This window comes from Crinia signifera, chromosome 3, assembly GCF_055691185.1.
Source record: "Crinia signifera chromosome 3, ASM5569118v1, whole genome shotgun sequence".
In the NCBI taxonomy this organism is placed as follows: Eukaryota; Metazoa; Chordata; class Amphibia; order Anura; family Myobatrachidae; genus Crinia; species Crinia signifera.
Window position 1 is genome coordinate 294290211 of NC_139219.1, and position 17904 is coordinate 294308114.

Genomic DNA, 17904 nt, shown 5'->3' on the forward strand with positions numbered 1-17904 from the left:
CTCTTCTGCTCCAGCATCCATGAAAAGTAAAAACACTATAGAATATTGAATCAAATTAACCCTTTCGCCTTCAGATCTCCCACACCCTGGCCACATTGCGAAGGTATTTAGGGTAATGAGGCATTAGGAACTGTGTAATCACAATGGGGTAAAGTGATTAAAGACTGGAAGAAAGTGCATGTAAACCAGCAGGTGGAGAAACATGTTACTAAATGACAGCAGCAGAGAGAGCGAGAGAGAGAGAGCGAGGCAGAGAGAGAGAGAGAGAGGCAGAGCTGTGCTGGGATGAGGGAGGGGAATGAGGATAGCAGTGGGATCTCTCTGGATGTGATAACGTTGTAGAGTCCCTGCTGCTGATACTGCTAGCAGCTGCTGCTCCGCACACTCTCCTGTCCTGAGATGGATTAGTTAGCTTGCACAAAGGGTGCCTCTATCCTGATAACTTGCGTACTCTTCCCAGTTGCCTCGGAGAGCTTGGCATATGGAATAAATGACTGACACAAGATCGCTTCATACAGGAATTCATCTGCATGGGAAATGAATGCTGCGGGGAAGCAGCTACCACCCCAAGTAGAGCGCCCGGTCAGCCTTTTTGTACCAACTTGGGCAAGTACTTTACCCCCTGGTGTTCTCATTCCATATTGCGTGTCTGCCCATCAGTAATATCTTGCATTATTTTATTGCCCATTTAAATGTTACTAATGACTCTGAAAGCACTGTCAGTGTAATGTGCTTATCTGTGAGGCTGATGCATGTGCTTAATACCAAACAACATAAGTAGCATTGTCCTCAGAACCAGAGTTGGATCTAGGCACACACTGGGGCTAATGATGTGTTTATGTGCTGCTGGTATACTTTCTGGACAGTACTACAGACCTGCTGAGCTCATTCTGCTGCCAGCATTACATGGCATTAGGAACCAGCTCTGCATCACTAGAATTAGGATTTCATTCACATCCCCTTCTGCATTTTGCATCTGTACCTATTGCGGTGGACATGCATTAGGCTTGGATGTCTGCCTAGAAAGTGTGTGATTGTGAGGACATCTCATTAACCTGTTCCTGAATGCACTTTATACATACATACATACATACATACATACATACATACATACATACATACATACATACACACACTATAGGTAGATACATGGAAATTCTATAGTCTGTAATACAATACACTACTTTATAATGTAATTGTATTGTCACCATCCATACAGAATGAATGAAAAGTTCAACAACAACTAAACTGTACAAACTTTATTCTTAAATAGAAATAACATAGTTATATATGTATAGAAATATATATATATATATAAATATACATTATATATATATATATATATATATATATATATATATACGCAGTATATATACAGTATATAGATACACAACACACACATATATGGATAGTTGGATAAATATACATAAGTTTCACAGATGTATTTTAAATTAGTAATGATAATAATAAGTACATATAATAAATGACCATTCCATAATGACTATTAAGCAGTATGTTATAAAAAAAAACTCTATGACCACTTCGCCCATTTTTACAACTTTTTTTTACACCACCTGCCAATGTGTTTGCCCCTTTTCATTACATAATGTGATGGAGGTAGTGATGACGAGTGTTGTTTTACGTATGTATATATATATATATATATATATATATATATATATATATATATATATATATATATATACTTGTTCTGAACTTTTGCCTATAATAGTTATTTTATGTTGCTGTAGTTGAGGATTATATAAGGAAAAGAGATCCACCTGACATAAAGTATTTTAGTGCTACCGTATTAAAGTATTTTTAGTACATTGTGATTTTTCTTTATCATAACTTATACATTAATAAAATATACAGGAAGGAGATCTTTTAGGATCTTTTTGGGCTAAAAATGTAAATAATTGCTTTTGTTCTTTGATTACATAAGATATAGATATCAGAATTGTCATTGCGGAGAGCACTGCTAAATCATTAGTTTGGTAACTCTTAGTAATATCTGGAAAAGATGTTAAAAAACATTCAGTAGAAAGTCCCAGGTTAAACCTTTTATTAAACAGTTGATACAAATAAATCACAGTGATAGTTCAGGTAGAGGAACCTGGTACCAAAAAATGTTACCACTTTGAAAATCACCTGCTGTAGATATTAAAGCAAGATTGGAGCAAAATCTAGATTGAAGCAAAATCTTGGAAAGTCAAAAAAAGGATTCTGGGATCTTCTATCCAGTCAACTCTATGGTAAAAAGCACCAAGAACTTGGTAAATACCCAACAACAGAATTCCTCTTCCTACTGTCTCCCGGGATATCACTTTCATCTTATATTCCATTTATGTATTATAAACTATGATACCAGTTCCTATAATGTATTTAAATATGACTAAATATATTTCTGATCCTGCATCTTAGATTAAGTGAACAAACTAATTTTCATATCAAATACTAGATTCCAACAATATGTATATCCAAAAGTCCATAACATGTTTAAAGAGTTGTAAAATTTCTCACCATAGTGATGTTTTTATCACAAGTTTGAACATCTTCAACAAAATGTAGAGATAAAACAAGGGTTTTCTCCAGAGAGTTATATCTGCAGAATGAATCATTTTACATTACCCAAACATACATATTATTTGTATTCTGTCTTGTATTGTAGGCAAGTCCCTGCTTTCTGTCGAAGTAATTCATTTTCCAAAGTTACAATTGCTAAATGCTTTATGTATAACTTATTATTAACACTTATTTATATACTGTAGCACACATATTACATAGTATTATACATAGAATATTTAGTCAATCACACAAATCCCTTTCCCAGTGGACACCACACACACACACACACACACACACACACAGCCACACAGAGGTGTAAGTTCATCCCAGCCGCTCGGAGGCAAGGTGGTGTTTGGTCCCCCCCCATCAATGTTAAAGAAAAAGAGGAGACAAATATTGTATGTGTGTGTCTCAGCACACTGCACATCTCACTGTACAGCAGCAGTGGCGGGTTCCCCATTGCTTGCTGCAGCACAGTGTGAATGGTAAAGGTGCTTCTGTACATGCAGGTGCCCCTTCAGGGCTTGGAGCCCAGATACTGGTGCATCCATTGCCTCTGGGAGTTACGCCCTTGCTGACACTGTACATACACTAGAGCAGTGGTTCTTGAACTTTCGTCAGTCACAATACCCCAGAGTACAGTATCAACAGTTTTTCATGGCACCCCTAGGATAAAAGTTTATTATTGACGTAATTCGGAAAAAAATATATTAATTTAACCTTGGGGTCAGTTATGTGGTGTACAGTTGTCTACGTGTTTTATGGTTGGCAGCCACTAGCCCTGGTTTTGCCTATCACTGTGACCAAAAATAATTTTATTCCATCTTGGACCACCAATCCAAGGCACCCTTCCAAAAGCCCCCTGGCACCCTTGGGTGCCTAGGAGTCCAGTTTGGGAATCACTGCACTACAGTTAATTGTTAGGCATTGAACGTAAGTCCTTAGTAACCTAATCACTGTCTTCAAACACCTGGATTGTTGCGCCACTTATTCTAACACTCATGGTATTGCATGAGTTAGAATTACTTTTAGTTCTATTATGTCATTAAAGTCTTGGTTCATTTTTATATTCCTTCATACAGAAGTAACCTTGCCAAGCCATGGATTAAGATGCCCATAGCCCTTGCTCTCCTATGGCAGCATGTGCATAAGCACAAGGTCTTCATACTGTAGTTCATGGTCACATTCACACGGCAAGGTCGTTTTAAACACATGACATACTGTATGGCACAAAATTCTGAACTTTCAATTTTCATGTTATTGGAGATGACTTTGATATTTTATAATCAGTTACATAACCACAAGGACACCTTTGTAATTAATGGAGGTAGTCTTGTATTTGAAAATACACAGCATTTGGTGGTAAGGTGGATGGATTGTTCTGGCCAGCAGGATGTAATGGCACTGCATCAGAGCAGTGCAAATGGATAAAAATAACCTGCAAAATACTGTATTCCAGTCTGAAATGTATGTGAGCTTGTGGAGTATATAAATACTGATTACACGTTAAGTAAACACTTTTCAGTTCTGCCAAAGCTTTTTTTACTGACTTCTGTCTGAAGGCCAGCTTAACTGTTAAGAGTAGGACTTCTATAATCAGTGGTAATCTATAATGAGGTCCAGAGGTTCGCCAAGGAATGGAAGGCGCCATGTTCTCAGAGACCTGCACATATGCAATACACTCTGGCACAATGCCAAATTGTCTGCACCCCCGGAGAAGAGAGGGCTCAATTGGAATCTGCACATGAGCCCCCTCCCCTCAAGTAGTGTAACTACTTGATTTGCGCCTCCCCACCAAAAATTTCACACCCCCCTGCCCAAATTTTTGGCAGTGCCCCCCCCCCCCCCATCTCCCTCCAGGTCCTGGCTGGCAGCAGTGATGAAACTATAGCCCCACAGTCCCCTGGTTCCACCCCACCACCGCGGTCGTCTGCGTGGCTATTGTTACGCCACTGCTTACAGCGCCTTCTGTATATCATGTTTGAGTGTGAATATGCATATGCTTAAAATGGGAATATTTCGAAGAAAACAATTAACCCTTTGAGTGCTAACGTCTCTTTGAGAGATGTTCAAAATATCCGCAAAAAATGCCAGCGACGCTCACATTTGTTATATAAATTCAAATAAAAAATATTATATTTCCTATATACGGTAAACATTACAGGTCGTTATGATGAATAAAAATTTTTGCTCTGCAAATTTCACACCTATTTTGACAAAATCACTTGGCACTCAAAGGGTTAAAATCCATACTGTAAAGCTTGATGAAGTCACAAATACGCCTGGAACGCATCATTAGGTTAGAATCTATACATTCATTGTGAGTTGTGACTCATTTGCTATTGAACATGTTAGACTTGCGTTACATAAATAGCTTCATACACACAGCTGGCAAATAAAACACTTTAGTTACTTAATGCTATGAAGGTAAAAAAATAAAAAATAATAATAAAACATAAATGCTATGATCAGGCGTCAAACAAATGCAGGTACAACAAAGTGATTCCATTTGAGCTTACATTTAGTGCATTAGCAATGCACATGGTCAGCTGTTATTAAGACAAAATGGATGACAGTGGGTTGCGATTTTTAGTAAGGTTCTGAAATTGCACCTTATCGCATTTTCCAAAATCTGTAATTAAAAAAAAAAAAACTACTACTTAATGGCATGCAAATTTGCTGGGGAAAAATGTGATATGGTCTGATCTTTAGTCATGAAAATGTGCTATTATTAGATTTTTTTTAAAACCGCGTAGGGTCCCTCCCCTCCTGAGCATAGATTTTTTTTAAAACCGCGTAGGGTCCCTCCCCTCCTGAGCATAGCTCCCCATGACTTTTTGAAACCAGGGTCAGTTTTCAAAAAGTCATGGGGAAAAGTAAATGGGGTTCCCCTTGATTTTTTAAAACCAGCACCAGGCTCAAGGGCCCGTCCTGGTTCCCAAAATAGGGGGGAAACAACTAGTAGGGGTCCCCCATATTTTAAGAACCAGCACCGGGCCCAACCAGCCAAAGCATTCACCCTCTGACCGGTCTCTCCCCACCAGAATTTACCTGCCCAGGCTGAAGCCCATTATTGTGTATTGTTGTGGAACTTCAAGTCCCAGCAAGCCTGCACCGCATGCTGGGACTTGTAGTTCCATAACTGTACAAATAGTGAAAAAACACACAGACACATACAATGAGTAAAACTTTATTACATACTACAATCACCCGTTTGGGCTCATGTGGAAAGAAATCATACTCATGCCCTGTCTTCTGTGCTTCTCCGGCTCCACAGGAACACTGTACATACACTGTGATCTCCTGTTTACATCTGTGGCTCCGCCCACAGACCAGGTGTTAGGACTGCCCACTAGCTAATCATGATCGGGCATTGGAATTTCTCCGATCCTGTTTGGCTGGTCGGTGGGCCTAACTTCCAGGTATGTGGGCGGAGTCACAGATGTAAGCAGAAGATCGCAGTGTATGTACAACACAGTGATCCTGCTGAGCCGGAGACGCACAGAAGAGGACAGGCCATTGGTGGACCCAAAGGTAATGTATGAGTGGATGATTGTAGCATGGAATAAAGTTTTACTGTCCGTATGTGTCTTTGTTTTTTTCCACTATTTGTACTGTTGTGGAACTACAAGTTCCAGCGGGCCCTTTAATGTCCTGCATGATGGCACTTGTGGTTCTCCAATTCCCTGCATGCGGTGCAGGCTTGCTGGGACTTGTAATTCCACAAAAATACACAATAGTTTGTTTTATTTTTTACACAAACATCAGCCCGGTGCCCACCACACAGGGGCACCGGGGGGCAGCCCCGGGGTTCAACCTGGGCAGGTCAATTCTGGAGGGGAGAACCCCTTCATTGAGGGGTGCCCACTTTCTCAGGATCCCTGCCCAGGCTGACCTGTCAGGATATCTCATCCCATTAAATGTCTCCCAATAGGTTTTTTTTTTTTGTTGCCATTTAATGAGCAACAGACAAATGGACAATGTACTTATTAACATCACTTTGTTTGCATGTATGGCCAAGCGGTTACACCTGTGTTCAAGTAAACACACAAACCTAGCTAAAAGTGCTCCTCTCACCTGATGTATGTCTTTGACTAAAGAGGCGAGAGAATGAAGGTGTTATGTAACAATTTTCTGAAAAATTAGCTTTATTAATGGATGATGGTTTTTTGACCTAAGGTTCATAATAACAATGTTCTCTTAAATGTTGGTAGTCTATTAATATATTCATGGGCATCAGAATGAAAGGGGTTAGGGTGGTCAAGGGTGCAGCTTCCTTTCTACTCCCCCATCTCTTCACAGATGCATTAATGGCAAGGGGCGTGGCTCCGAATGTCCACACCTTCTCCCAGTAATGCATCTGTGAAGAGAGAGAGCCGGCTAGTACAAAAGCGGCATCTCATCCTGAAGAAGATGCTTCTGTAGGGATCTGGAGTAAGCACCTCCCCATTGTGGGGGTTAGGGGGAGAGGAGGCCAGCACCATAAGGTGGCCAGAATGAAATGATTTCTACGCCACCCCCTCCCCTCAAGTTCAAACCATTCTTGCAAACCTGGATATATTCATTCACTCTTCTAAATATGGGGCACATTTGTAATATCAGTAATTGTCCACCCTAATGTTATAGTGTTACCTCAGATCTTACCACAATATAACAATCCTCTTCTTGTATTCATCTTTTTCCTTCATATTGCAGGTTAAATTACCACATAATTGAGTATGTCTGTTGATTTATTCATATTAAAGAGCAAGATAAAGTGATTTTTTTTTTAGAGAGATCTACTTATTTTAACATAAAACAATTTTATTTCATAAAAATAAAGACTGGGGTCTATCAAGGTTTAAAAATCAAAGTATTATTTTATTGCATTTATGTGTTCCCATTCAAAGTGACATGTATTGCATACAGGATAATGAGCACTTACCTACATGTAAATGTGTCATTTGCTTCCAACTCCAGAACAAATAATACACCCTTTGCATTACATCCAAGGTCCAAGGATGCCTTTATTGTTTTAAATTCAGTTTTAGTGCCTTTTCATGTTATGCTATTCATGATTGGTTGAAAATTTGAAGTACTGATCACTGGACTACCTGCTTTCTCAACATTCAGGGGTAGATTTATTAAACTCGGTTAAGTGGTAAAGTGTCTGGTTTATATCACCGGCCAATCAGCTGCTAACTGTGAAGTTACAGGCTGGGTTTGGAAAATGACAGGTAGGAGCTGATTGGCCGGTGATAAAAAACAAACACTTTATCACTTCACCAAGTTTAATAATTCTGGCCCTATGTATTTCTACAGTATTAGTATTCATAGTACAGTTGAGTATCCCGTATCCGTGCATCTCTTATCCAAATTATTCCAAAAACCGTGGTTTTTGGAATCATTCAAATTTTTTTTTTTTTTTTTTACCCCCCTAACCCTCTTTTCATACTTACCAAGTCCCAGGGCGTCCACAGCAGGCCTCCGGCATCTTCTCCAGGGTCTCCAGCGGTCCCAGGAATGCATTGCGCGAGTGTGCGCGTGCCGTGACGTCACCGGTGCGCGCGCACACTCGCACAATGCATTCCTGGGACCGCTGGAGACCCAGAGAAGATGCCGGAGGCCTGCTGTGGACGCCCGGGGATTGCGTGGACGCTGAGGGACCACCGGACACCATCAGGGGACAGGTAAGTATGGCTAAAACAATTTATTCCAAAACCCGGAAAATTCCCCTATCCGGAATGCTCGTGGTCCCGAGCATTTCGGATAGGGGATACTCAACCTGTAGTGGCATAACTAGAAATTGTGTGCCACCCTGCCAAAACCATTTCTGGCAACCCCCCCCCCCCACCACCACCACCACCACCCTCATTACATTTATTATATTTCTTTACCTACTACTACCTACTAGTACCCGAAGCATGGCGAGCACATCGAGCCAAGTGAGGGGACGCGGTGCACTTTTTTAGTGTCCATGTCACTTGTGTCAACATTCGGGACAAAACTATTACCCCCATGTTGACCTTTTGACTGTCGACCATGTGTATGTTCACCTAATTTTGTGAACATTGACCAAACCCCATGTTGACTTTCAGTCATGTCAACATTCATGCATGTTGACCTTCAGAGTGGTCGACCTAATGACTGTCAACCTTGTACTTGTCAACCCTATGACCCATTATCGTTGCCAGGGGTTACCTTCTCATAACCAAGGGTTTCTTATTCATTGCCATAGGTTTTCTGCTTGTTACCAGTAAGATACATGCTTGTTGCCTGAGAGCTACACGCTAATTGCCAGTGGAATTATATTCAAGGAGCACCAGGGTCGGACTGGCCCACAGGGGTACAGGGGAAACCCCCAGTGGGCCCCACAGCCAGGGGGCCCATCTCCTCTTGGGACTAAGGTGTATTTCCTGAAGTGCATTGCTGTTATTAATCTGGTACATTATAATGCATGCACTAGCAGTATTTACTATATATACTTATCAAAGGGCCCAGCCCATGCACTCTCTAATGGTTAGCCAAACCTCTGTGACAGTTGGCCACAACCATTCAGGAGACTGGCCACACCCATAAACAACACCCTGGTATATGGCAGGGGCTGGCGATTCTATCCCGACTGAATGACATGTGCTACAACTGTATATCTATATGTATATATATCCAGAATCCATAACTTCCCCATCCGTCCAGTAGGACCTATAGCATCTGTCTCCTCCAAGGCAGCTGACATTTTGGAGTGCATTTTCAGCAGATTCCATAAAGTCAGCCAGACCCATTGTAATCTGCAGAGACCATGCACCCCCAAAGCCCCAGCTCCCCAAGCCACCACTCTGGCTGCTGTGCCATTCTTACGCCACTGATTCATAGTGTGAAGTTATTTTTCAGAAACACATACAATTATTAGAATGAACACTGAATGTTACCAATAACTATTATAAGTGCATAGTCTCAGAAAACTAGAGTGATTAATACATTGAGTATTTTCTCAGCTGGAATGCAGTAAGATAAGGAAACAAGTTAGACTTTCTCTAAAAGATGTATCTCTCTTGGCAGCTTAGGTCTTTTTTAACCTTTTTAATTAACTTTTTATACTATTAATAAGAATTCATGACCTTAATTATTGCTTATGGAATTATGCAAATTAAAACATTATCCTCTCTTTCCTGTAGACACATAATTCTTAGTGCACATGTTGATATAGTTTGTTTAAAACTAATAGAACATTCTCATTACCATCCTACATTACGTTGTCAAATTTAACTGAGTAGTACATGGTAATTGTATCTAATTGATATTTCCACAATGTTGTAAGACTAGGGGCCAGATGTATCAAGCTTCAAAAAGTGATAAAATGGAGTGATAAACAGACAGCCAATCAGCTCCTACCTGTCATGTTACAGGCTGGATTTAAAAATATCAAGTAGGAGCTGATTGGCTGTTGGTTTATTACTCTTCACTTTATCAAGTTTTGAAGCTATGACAGCAAAGGTAAACAATATTTCCTGTAACATGCTTTTGCAAGGCATAAACCACAAAGCATCATAACTTTACAGATGAGTGTGTTTGTGTGTGTATATAAGAGCACACTATCTGTAAATAGTGATAGAATATACAAAGCTTACTATTAATAACCATATTTATTTGATTTACTACCCATTTTCATATAATCTGAGCATACCTGGAAATAAAGTGAATTGATAAACCAATGCGGCAATCATTTACACTGCAAAACCAGTGTAAATGATTGCCGCTTTTAAAAAAACTGGAGATTTCTTACCAAATCTCTCACTTTCTGAATCCTTCATCCTATTACATTTCACCCATGATGTTATGATGTTGAACTATTGAAGGACAGAAAGCAATAGTATTAGGAGCAGTAGATTAATTTACCATTAACCACTGTTCTTCTCCGTGTTGCATTGCATGTTGGTTTTTAGAGAAGACAATGCTGCTGAGGCACCTACAGGGATTTGGGGGTCTATTTATTAAGGGGCAATCTCTCGCAGCCATCTCCCGATGGGAGTGATGGCTGCGGGGCCCTATTCAATGCTGTCTTCCCCAACAGCATTGAATAGGGGATCTCGGCAGAAGGAGCCCAACTTCCCAAGCCGAGAACGGCCGGGAAGTGACGAGCTCCCGGTTGCAGCTCGCCTCTTCCCGGCCGCAGCTCATGGCCACGCCCCCTTCTCATCCTGCTGCAGATGGGACATTGAATTCCGCCTGCAAATTCTCGGTTGAGCAGACCGAGAACGGCACAGGGTCATGGCTGTCGGGCCAGCTCGACAGCCGTGACCCAAGATCGAATGCCCCCCAAGTCTTGGATGGAAATACATTGGATTGAGATAAACTACCAGCCACGCAGATCCTAACTGCCATGTTACAGGCTGCACAGCTATTGAAAAATTTAAGAACAGTTTAGCAGTTTGCTGGTACTCTATCTCCTTTCACTTTATCTTGATCAAGGCTTAGTAAATAGACCGCTTGATCGCAATCTCGTTTCTCTGTTTTGAAGATTTACCTGCCTGCAAGCAGGATTGACCTTGGCTTTCTTTGCTTGTTACCATCCCTAACCTCTGCTGGGTATCTCCCAGGTCTCCGTGTTCCTGCACCAGACAGCACTTCTATTCTGAACTGGAGGTTTTCGGGGCATAAGAGCATATCGAGGTCTATGAATAAGGTGTTATAGATGAAGACCTCTGTGTGTGTCGGGTTTTCACCTGATACTCATCAGAAACCCAGCTGATCGCTATTGCCTTTATCATCTGATAAGTTTTACTTGTACTCATTCACATCTCAGTTACTGTAGCTGCTTTTGTTGTTATGATGCTGCCACTGTAGCACGATTGCTGTAAATAGAGATCTTTCTAAATGTTCTCAAGGTCTTTTGAACGTTTGGAATTTTCCTGTATGTATTGTAGTTTATTTCATACAGAGACAAATGAGCACTAGTTTCATAATATTGGCACTGTGACCAAAGCACATCAGTTGCCCTTGATGTAACCAGAATAATCTCATCTTTACAACTGTATACAACAAGAAAGAAGTCAATTTCCTTGACCTACACATATATACAGAAGGCACAGAGGTACACACAAAAACATATAAAAAGATTGTAGACGTGAACAGTTACATTCTGTCCACTAGCTGGCATCACCCGAGTTGGCTGGACTCAGTACCCACCAGCCAATTTATGAGAATCAGGAGAAATTGCTCCAAATTAACAGACTACATAGAGCAAGGGGAAGAACTAAAAAAGCAATTCAAAGAAAAAAAGTATAAGGACCATAAAATTCATGAAGCATTTGAGCAAATGAAACGGACAAATAGAGAGGACATACTAAAATACAAGAACAAAAAGACAGACAATGAAGGCATTTCTAATGAAGTGCTATTCATCACACAATATTCTGAACAGTCAGGACAACTAAAGAAAATTCTAACCAAACATTGGCCATTACTTTTAGAAGATGAAACCCTAGCTGACCACCTCACAATCAAACCCAAAATAGTTTTCAAAAAAGCACCAGACTTAAAACAAAAATTAACAAGAAACCACATTCCCCCAAAATCAAACACACAATTGACAATAGATAGATGCCAATCAAGCAAAGGTTTTTTCTTCTGTGGGGGCTGCACAGGATGCAAAAATCAAAAACAAAGAAGCACAAAGCCCACCACCGATTTCCAATCCACAAACAGCAAAGACACATTTAAAATAAAACAAAAAATTACATGCAGTAGCAAGGGAGTGATCTATCTATTAAAATGTGGGTGCGACAAACAATATATAGGCAGGACAACACGACAACTTAAAGACAGAATATGTGAACATATAAGGAACATAAGGAAAGGACATGAGGAACACAACCTATCGAGACACTTTAAGTTACACCATGACAGTGACCCCAAAACATTAGAATTTGTAGGAATAGAATTAGTACAACCCAACTGGAGAGGAGGAGACTTTATACACAAAATTAATAAAAATGAACTAAAATGGATGTATAAACTAAAGACATTTGCACCTAGGGGATTAAATCTTGATAATGAGGTTAAATCTATCATAGGCAAAAAATAAGTGACCACACAGGAAAGTATCATGTGACTTACACCGCTAAATACCACATTTATGGACAGACAACTAAAAATTAATAAAAAAAAAAAAAAAAAAATGAACGGCTTTACAAAATATAAAAGTATGTATAGAAGACCGATAGGAACGCACCCGGAGACTGATAAAATGTCACAAATTCCTCTACAATGTAAGACATGTTTAAAAGGTGCAACTATGACCCTGCAAACATACCATGCTAATTGAGATAACAACCGGCTTTATAATCAAATATATAAGACCGACAAGATCAGAGTTTTAAAAATACGTCAGAATCCCCTAACAAGCAATATGTCACTATAAACATACGAGTATATCAGGCACAATCAAGAGCAAAATGGGATTGCACACAAACGAAACCACTATGCAATCACGCTAATAGGGGAACCTAGTGCCAATTAAGAATGACGGACATTCCAATTAACTAAATCAGCAACATGTGAGAGAACTGATCCAGTGCATTTAAGCAGACGGGAACCTCAGCAACACACACCTCCTTGAAGAAGGCAATTGGCTGAAACGCGTTGGGGGGATATCCATACACCCCAGCAGGAAAAAGCACAAGCACCGGAGTGTCATCATCCCCCGCCGCGAGCTGAACACCAAACCCGGCTGCTCGTCGTGCAGAGAAGACCGTGGACGTGGAAAGGGTGAGTAGGAGACGGAGCGAACTGTGAGGCAGGAGGTCCCCCCGGGCGGTCAAGCGAGGCGGTGTCGACGGCGGCGACCAGCTGCCCCAAACACCTTCCCCCGCTGCCCTTAGTCACCGTAGCCAGCGGGAGAGCGGCGCGTGAGGTACTGAGCGCTACAGCACTCATACATCACCGCTGCTATCTCGCTCAGCAGCGGGCCTGACACCGGCACCCTAAGCTGCACCGGTCCCCCCCCCCCTCCGAAAACCCGCTGAACAAATCTACACTTTAAAAGGGGTACCCGAAGACTTGTGCTAAACTTGCGGATCTAGACCACTGTTTGACGGGACGCCGCAAACAAAGTCTAGACATAAACTGAGATCCATTATACTGCAGTTCATGAAGTTTATTCTGAGTAATTGCGTATTGGGACATTGAGACTTTTCTATCAGGCGTACAGACTGGGAGATAATACGACAGATTGTGCACAGTGAATCACAAACTAGTGCATCCTTTTTGTGTATTAAGACCACAGTACTGCAAGCTTGTATCTTTCAATACCTAAGATTATTTTTAAGTAAAATATTGTTGTAATAAACAATGTGTCAGATTAATTGAACAACAATTTAGAGTTTACTACAGCATATACAAGACAACCATAGATTGAGCGCAGCACTACCCCCCATACTATAGAATTTAACTCTTGGGATACAGTCAGATCCCTTAAGTGTTCTTGCAGCTCATCGCTTCATAAACTTTTCAGTGCGCAGGTATAACCAAAATTGTTAACTATACTGTAGTGCATAGTTGTAGAAGTTCTGGTTTGTTGGATAATAGTGTCCTGATTCTAGATGTGTTTTTATTTCTCTGTTTGCATGGCAAAGAATGAATTACATTATTATTATTATTATTATTATTATTATTATTATTATTATTATTTTGTTTAACAGTGCACTAACATAGAATGTGTCATCCTCACATCATAGAAACACATTAACATCAGTGTAAAAGGCAACAATGTTTTTAAACTTGTTAAACGGAATGCAGCATGAACAAAATCCCCCCTTTGGCAGATGGAAGCTGAGCGGAAACATCATTAATTAGAAGTGACAGCGGACAAAATGTGTCAATACCAAACAATAATGAAAGCTTTCTCTTCATTAAAGCAGTCTCTCTGGACCGTTATCATGTTTACATTGGTAGTTTTTGTAAGAAAGACATACTTAATTAACTACTGTGAATTAAGGCCTTAAGTAAATTAAAGGAGATAAAATGATAAAATTGTATAAAGCATGTTTTTATTTTATTTTGTATTGTATCTCAGGTTTATAATCAATACTGCTTTCCAAGAATCATATGGCTTTAAAGATACCTACCAACATTAGAAATTATGAAATTGGGACCTGTGCGGCCAGTCCAAAAAGGGGGTGGGGCTAACAGGTGGGTTGGGCTTCGACAGAGGGCTGTGGTCTAACACCATAACCGCCATTTTCTTCATTTTGGGGGGATGTGCATAGAATAGTCTGCTGCTGACTTCTATAGGGCTGCTTTCTGTAATGTAGAAGATACTGGACTGGACTGGTTGCATGTAGGTAGTATAAAAGAAGATGCATGTGCACACTTTAGACTAGTGGTTCCCAAACTGTGGGGGTTATTTTGGTTCACTCTTTCTGACAAATTCCTTCTTAGATGGACAAAACCATGTGCACTGCAGGGGGGAGATGTAACATGTGCAGATAGTTAGATTTGGGTGAGTTATTTTGTTTCTGTGCATGGAAAATACTGACTGCTTTATTTTTACACTGCAATATAGATCTCACTTTGAAGTAAAACCCCACCCAAATCTAATTCTCTCTGCACAAGTTACATCTGCCACACATGCAGTGCACATGGTTTTGTCCATCTAAGAAGGAATTTGTCAGAAAGAGTGAACCAAAATAACCCCCTGTGTGCTGTGGCACCCTGGGGTGCCTTGGGACCCTTGCAGGGGTGCCTGGGGTTGGTGGTCCAGCACCCATTTATATTAATTATAGTCAATGTAATTGGAAAAAAAAAGTGCTTGTGGCCAGTCTTAAAATATGTGGCAAACAGAAGCAAATCTTGTCCCATACTACATATTTAAACCTAAAGATGACATATGAAAACAATTTAATGAATTTATAATTTTTTCTTAATTTCTCAATAAGAAACTTTTGGACTAGGGGTCCCATGGATAAAATTCTGGTACTATAGGGAGTCTTGATTCAAAAATGTAGGCTTGATTCAGAGGTGATCGCAAAAAGAAAAATCTTTGTCAAATGGACAGAACCATGTGCACTAAAGGTGGTGCAAGTATAACATGTGCAGAGAGAGTTAGATTTGGGTGGGTGTGTCCAAACTCAAATCTAAATGACAGTTTACAGATGGAGCACCTCTCAGCCAGCTCAGGCAATAGAGAGAGCTGGAACAGAGAGAGAGGCGCTCCATCTGTTGGAGATGCGTGAGCGTCTCACACGCATGCGCATATACATCACACGGTGGTGGGGATTCCCTGCCATCTCAAACTTCAGGGAGACGGGCAGGGTTAGTGGGGGGGGGGGGTGCGGGCTGCTACGAGGAAGGACTGGGGACCAGCGGGGAGGAGGTGATGAGTGTCGGCTGGCTCCACCAGAACGGGGCATGCGTGTGTGCCCCCTCTAATGAGAGCTGCTCTATCTATAAGAATAAAGCACCCACTATTCACCCTGCACAGAAACAAAATTACTCACCAAAATCTAGCTTTCTCTGCATGTTACATCATATGGATTTGTCTATCTGAGAAAGATTTTGCACAGTATATGTAAATTTATTCACGGAGTCCATGTTATATATTTAACCTTACTGGTGTGATTAATATATCCAGTGCTGGTCTTTTGTAGTGTATGTTCCAGTATTCAGGGCAGTAGAGAGCCTATCTGGGCCCAAGTATTCAGGGGCGTGTCCCAGGGCTTAAAGTGGCCATGCAGAGGTGGGGGAACTCATTTCTCTATGCATCCATTTACTCCATCCCCTACCCCCATTAGGCAGAGACAGGGCCAGTGGTAGGGTTTTTGCCATCCGCCTGCAAACTAGAATGCTTTTCTGTGAGAATTACTGTGCAGGGCCAATTGGGAGGTTAAAATGTACCACCTCGCCATTAGAGGTGGTGGAACTCAGTTCCACCTCGTTCCCCCTAACTTTAACCACTGGTGTGTCCTAATTGTGGGAGGCATAGCCATGCACCCTTAGAATTAAAAATATATATATAGTACTTTAAGCACCTCCCTGGCCACACTGCAGCCCAGCACACAGCAGCATGGGCTAGGTTGAGAAGAGCTGTTGCAACTGTTGCTTCCAGGCAACAGAGGCCCTTGTTGGCCCTTCCAGCAGGCCTGGGCCCATGTAATTAGTACCCCACCCCCCCTCTCGGCACCACTACCAGTATCCTGCCAGCATTGACAGTTCCTATTATATTAATAGAGGCCAGTAATGTGCAATGGAGGTTAGGCGACATGGCACATAATTTGACCAGGGATTGGTTTATTAACCAGTAACAAGCAGGATTAATGAAAGTACAGCATAGGATTTCCCGGAGTGTTAATGCTGATACTTGTAGCGTGCCTACATGCACAGACAGTGGTGGCAGAATAATGTATATAATTATATATTGGTGGTGACATAGGTATATTTGGAGTTTTTATTATAATCTTCCTTATAGGAAACAACTCACTGATGTATATGCAGTAGCGCAATTAGCAGGTTGGAGGTTAAAAATGTAAATTATTTTGTATATATATATATATATATATATATATATATATATATATATATATATATATATTTAATTACAAACTGCATGATCTGAGAGGCCATATTGCCATTTTTAATTATGAGTTGCTTCCTAAAAATATCAAAATGACTTGGAGCTAAATATACTAGTCAGCACTTTTTAAAACTGTAATATTTCCGTCCACTGCAATTAAAGCAGAAATAATATAACAGCATATTAAATTCAGACATGGCAGTGCCATAACAGCCCCGATAGCAGTGGCGGCTCTTACCATTTAGGAGGAGGGGACTGCCGCCATGCGCCCCCCTCTGCTGCTGCTGATGCCCCCGCCGCAATCCCCACGCCATCCCAGCCACCAGTCCTCTTCACGGGGCCATGCACTGGCCCAAGCCTCCATGGAATGCCTTTGCAGCTGCCTCTGGAGGCTTAATCCGGTTCTGGTAGGGCTTAAAGTGGTCCTTGAGAGGTGGTGGAACTCATTTCACTTCCCACCAAACCTCCTCGCCCCCTAAGGCATAGCCTGGGCTATTACCAGGGTTTCGGCACCCCCTTCACACTACAAAATTTGTATTCTACCACTTACAATTTATAATGGGGAAGCGGTCTCACAAGGAAGGGATGTGGTCACACAGTAGTACCTTCAATTCAAATTACCCCACACAGTTGCATAATAATATTCACATTTCACAGCATATAGTGCCCCTGATTCTTATTACACCACATAGCAATGCCCCTTATTCAAGTTACGTGACACAGTAGAACTCTTTATACATGTATGCCACTCAGTAGTGTCACTTACACATAATGCCCACAGTACTATT

General features: G+C 41.0%; 1 protein-coding gene across 1 annotated transcript in view; it reads left to right on the forward strand.

The window, feature by feature from the left end:
• The first annotated feature begins 300 nt into the window (after positions 1–300).
• Positions 301–17904, forward strand: part of SNTG2 (syntrophin gamma 2) — a 349806-nt gene continuing 332202 nt past the window's right edge. Inside the window, exon 1 of the mRNA XM_083178467.1 lies at positions 301–606. Coding sequence (XP_083034593.1) covers positions 538–606 — 69 coding nt within the window. The 5' untranslated portion in view covers positions 301–537. The remainder of the gene's footprint in view (positions 607–17904) is intronic.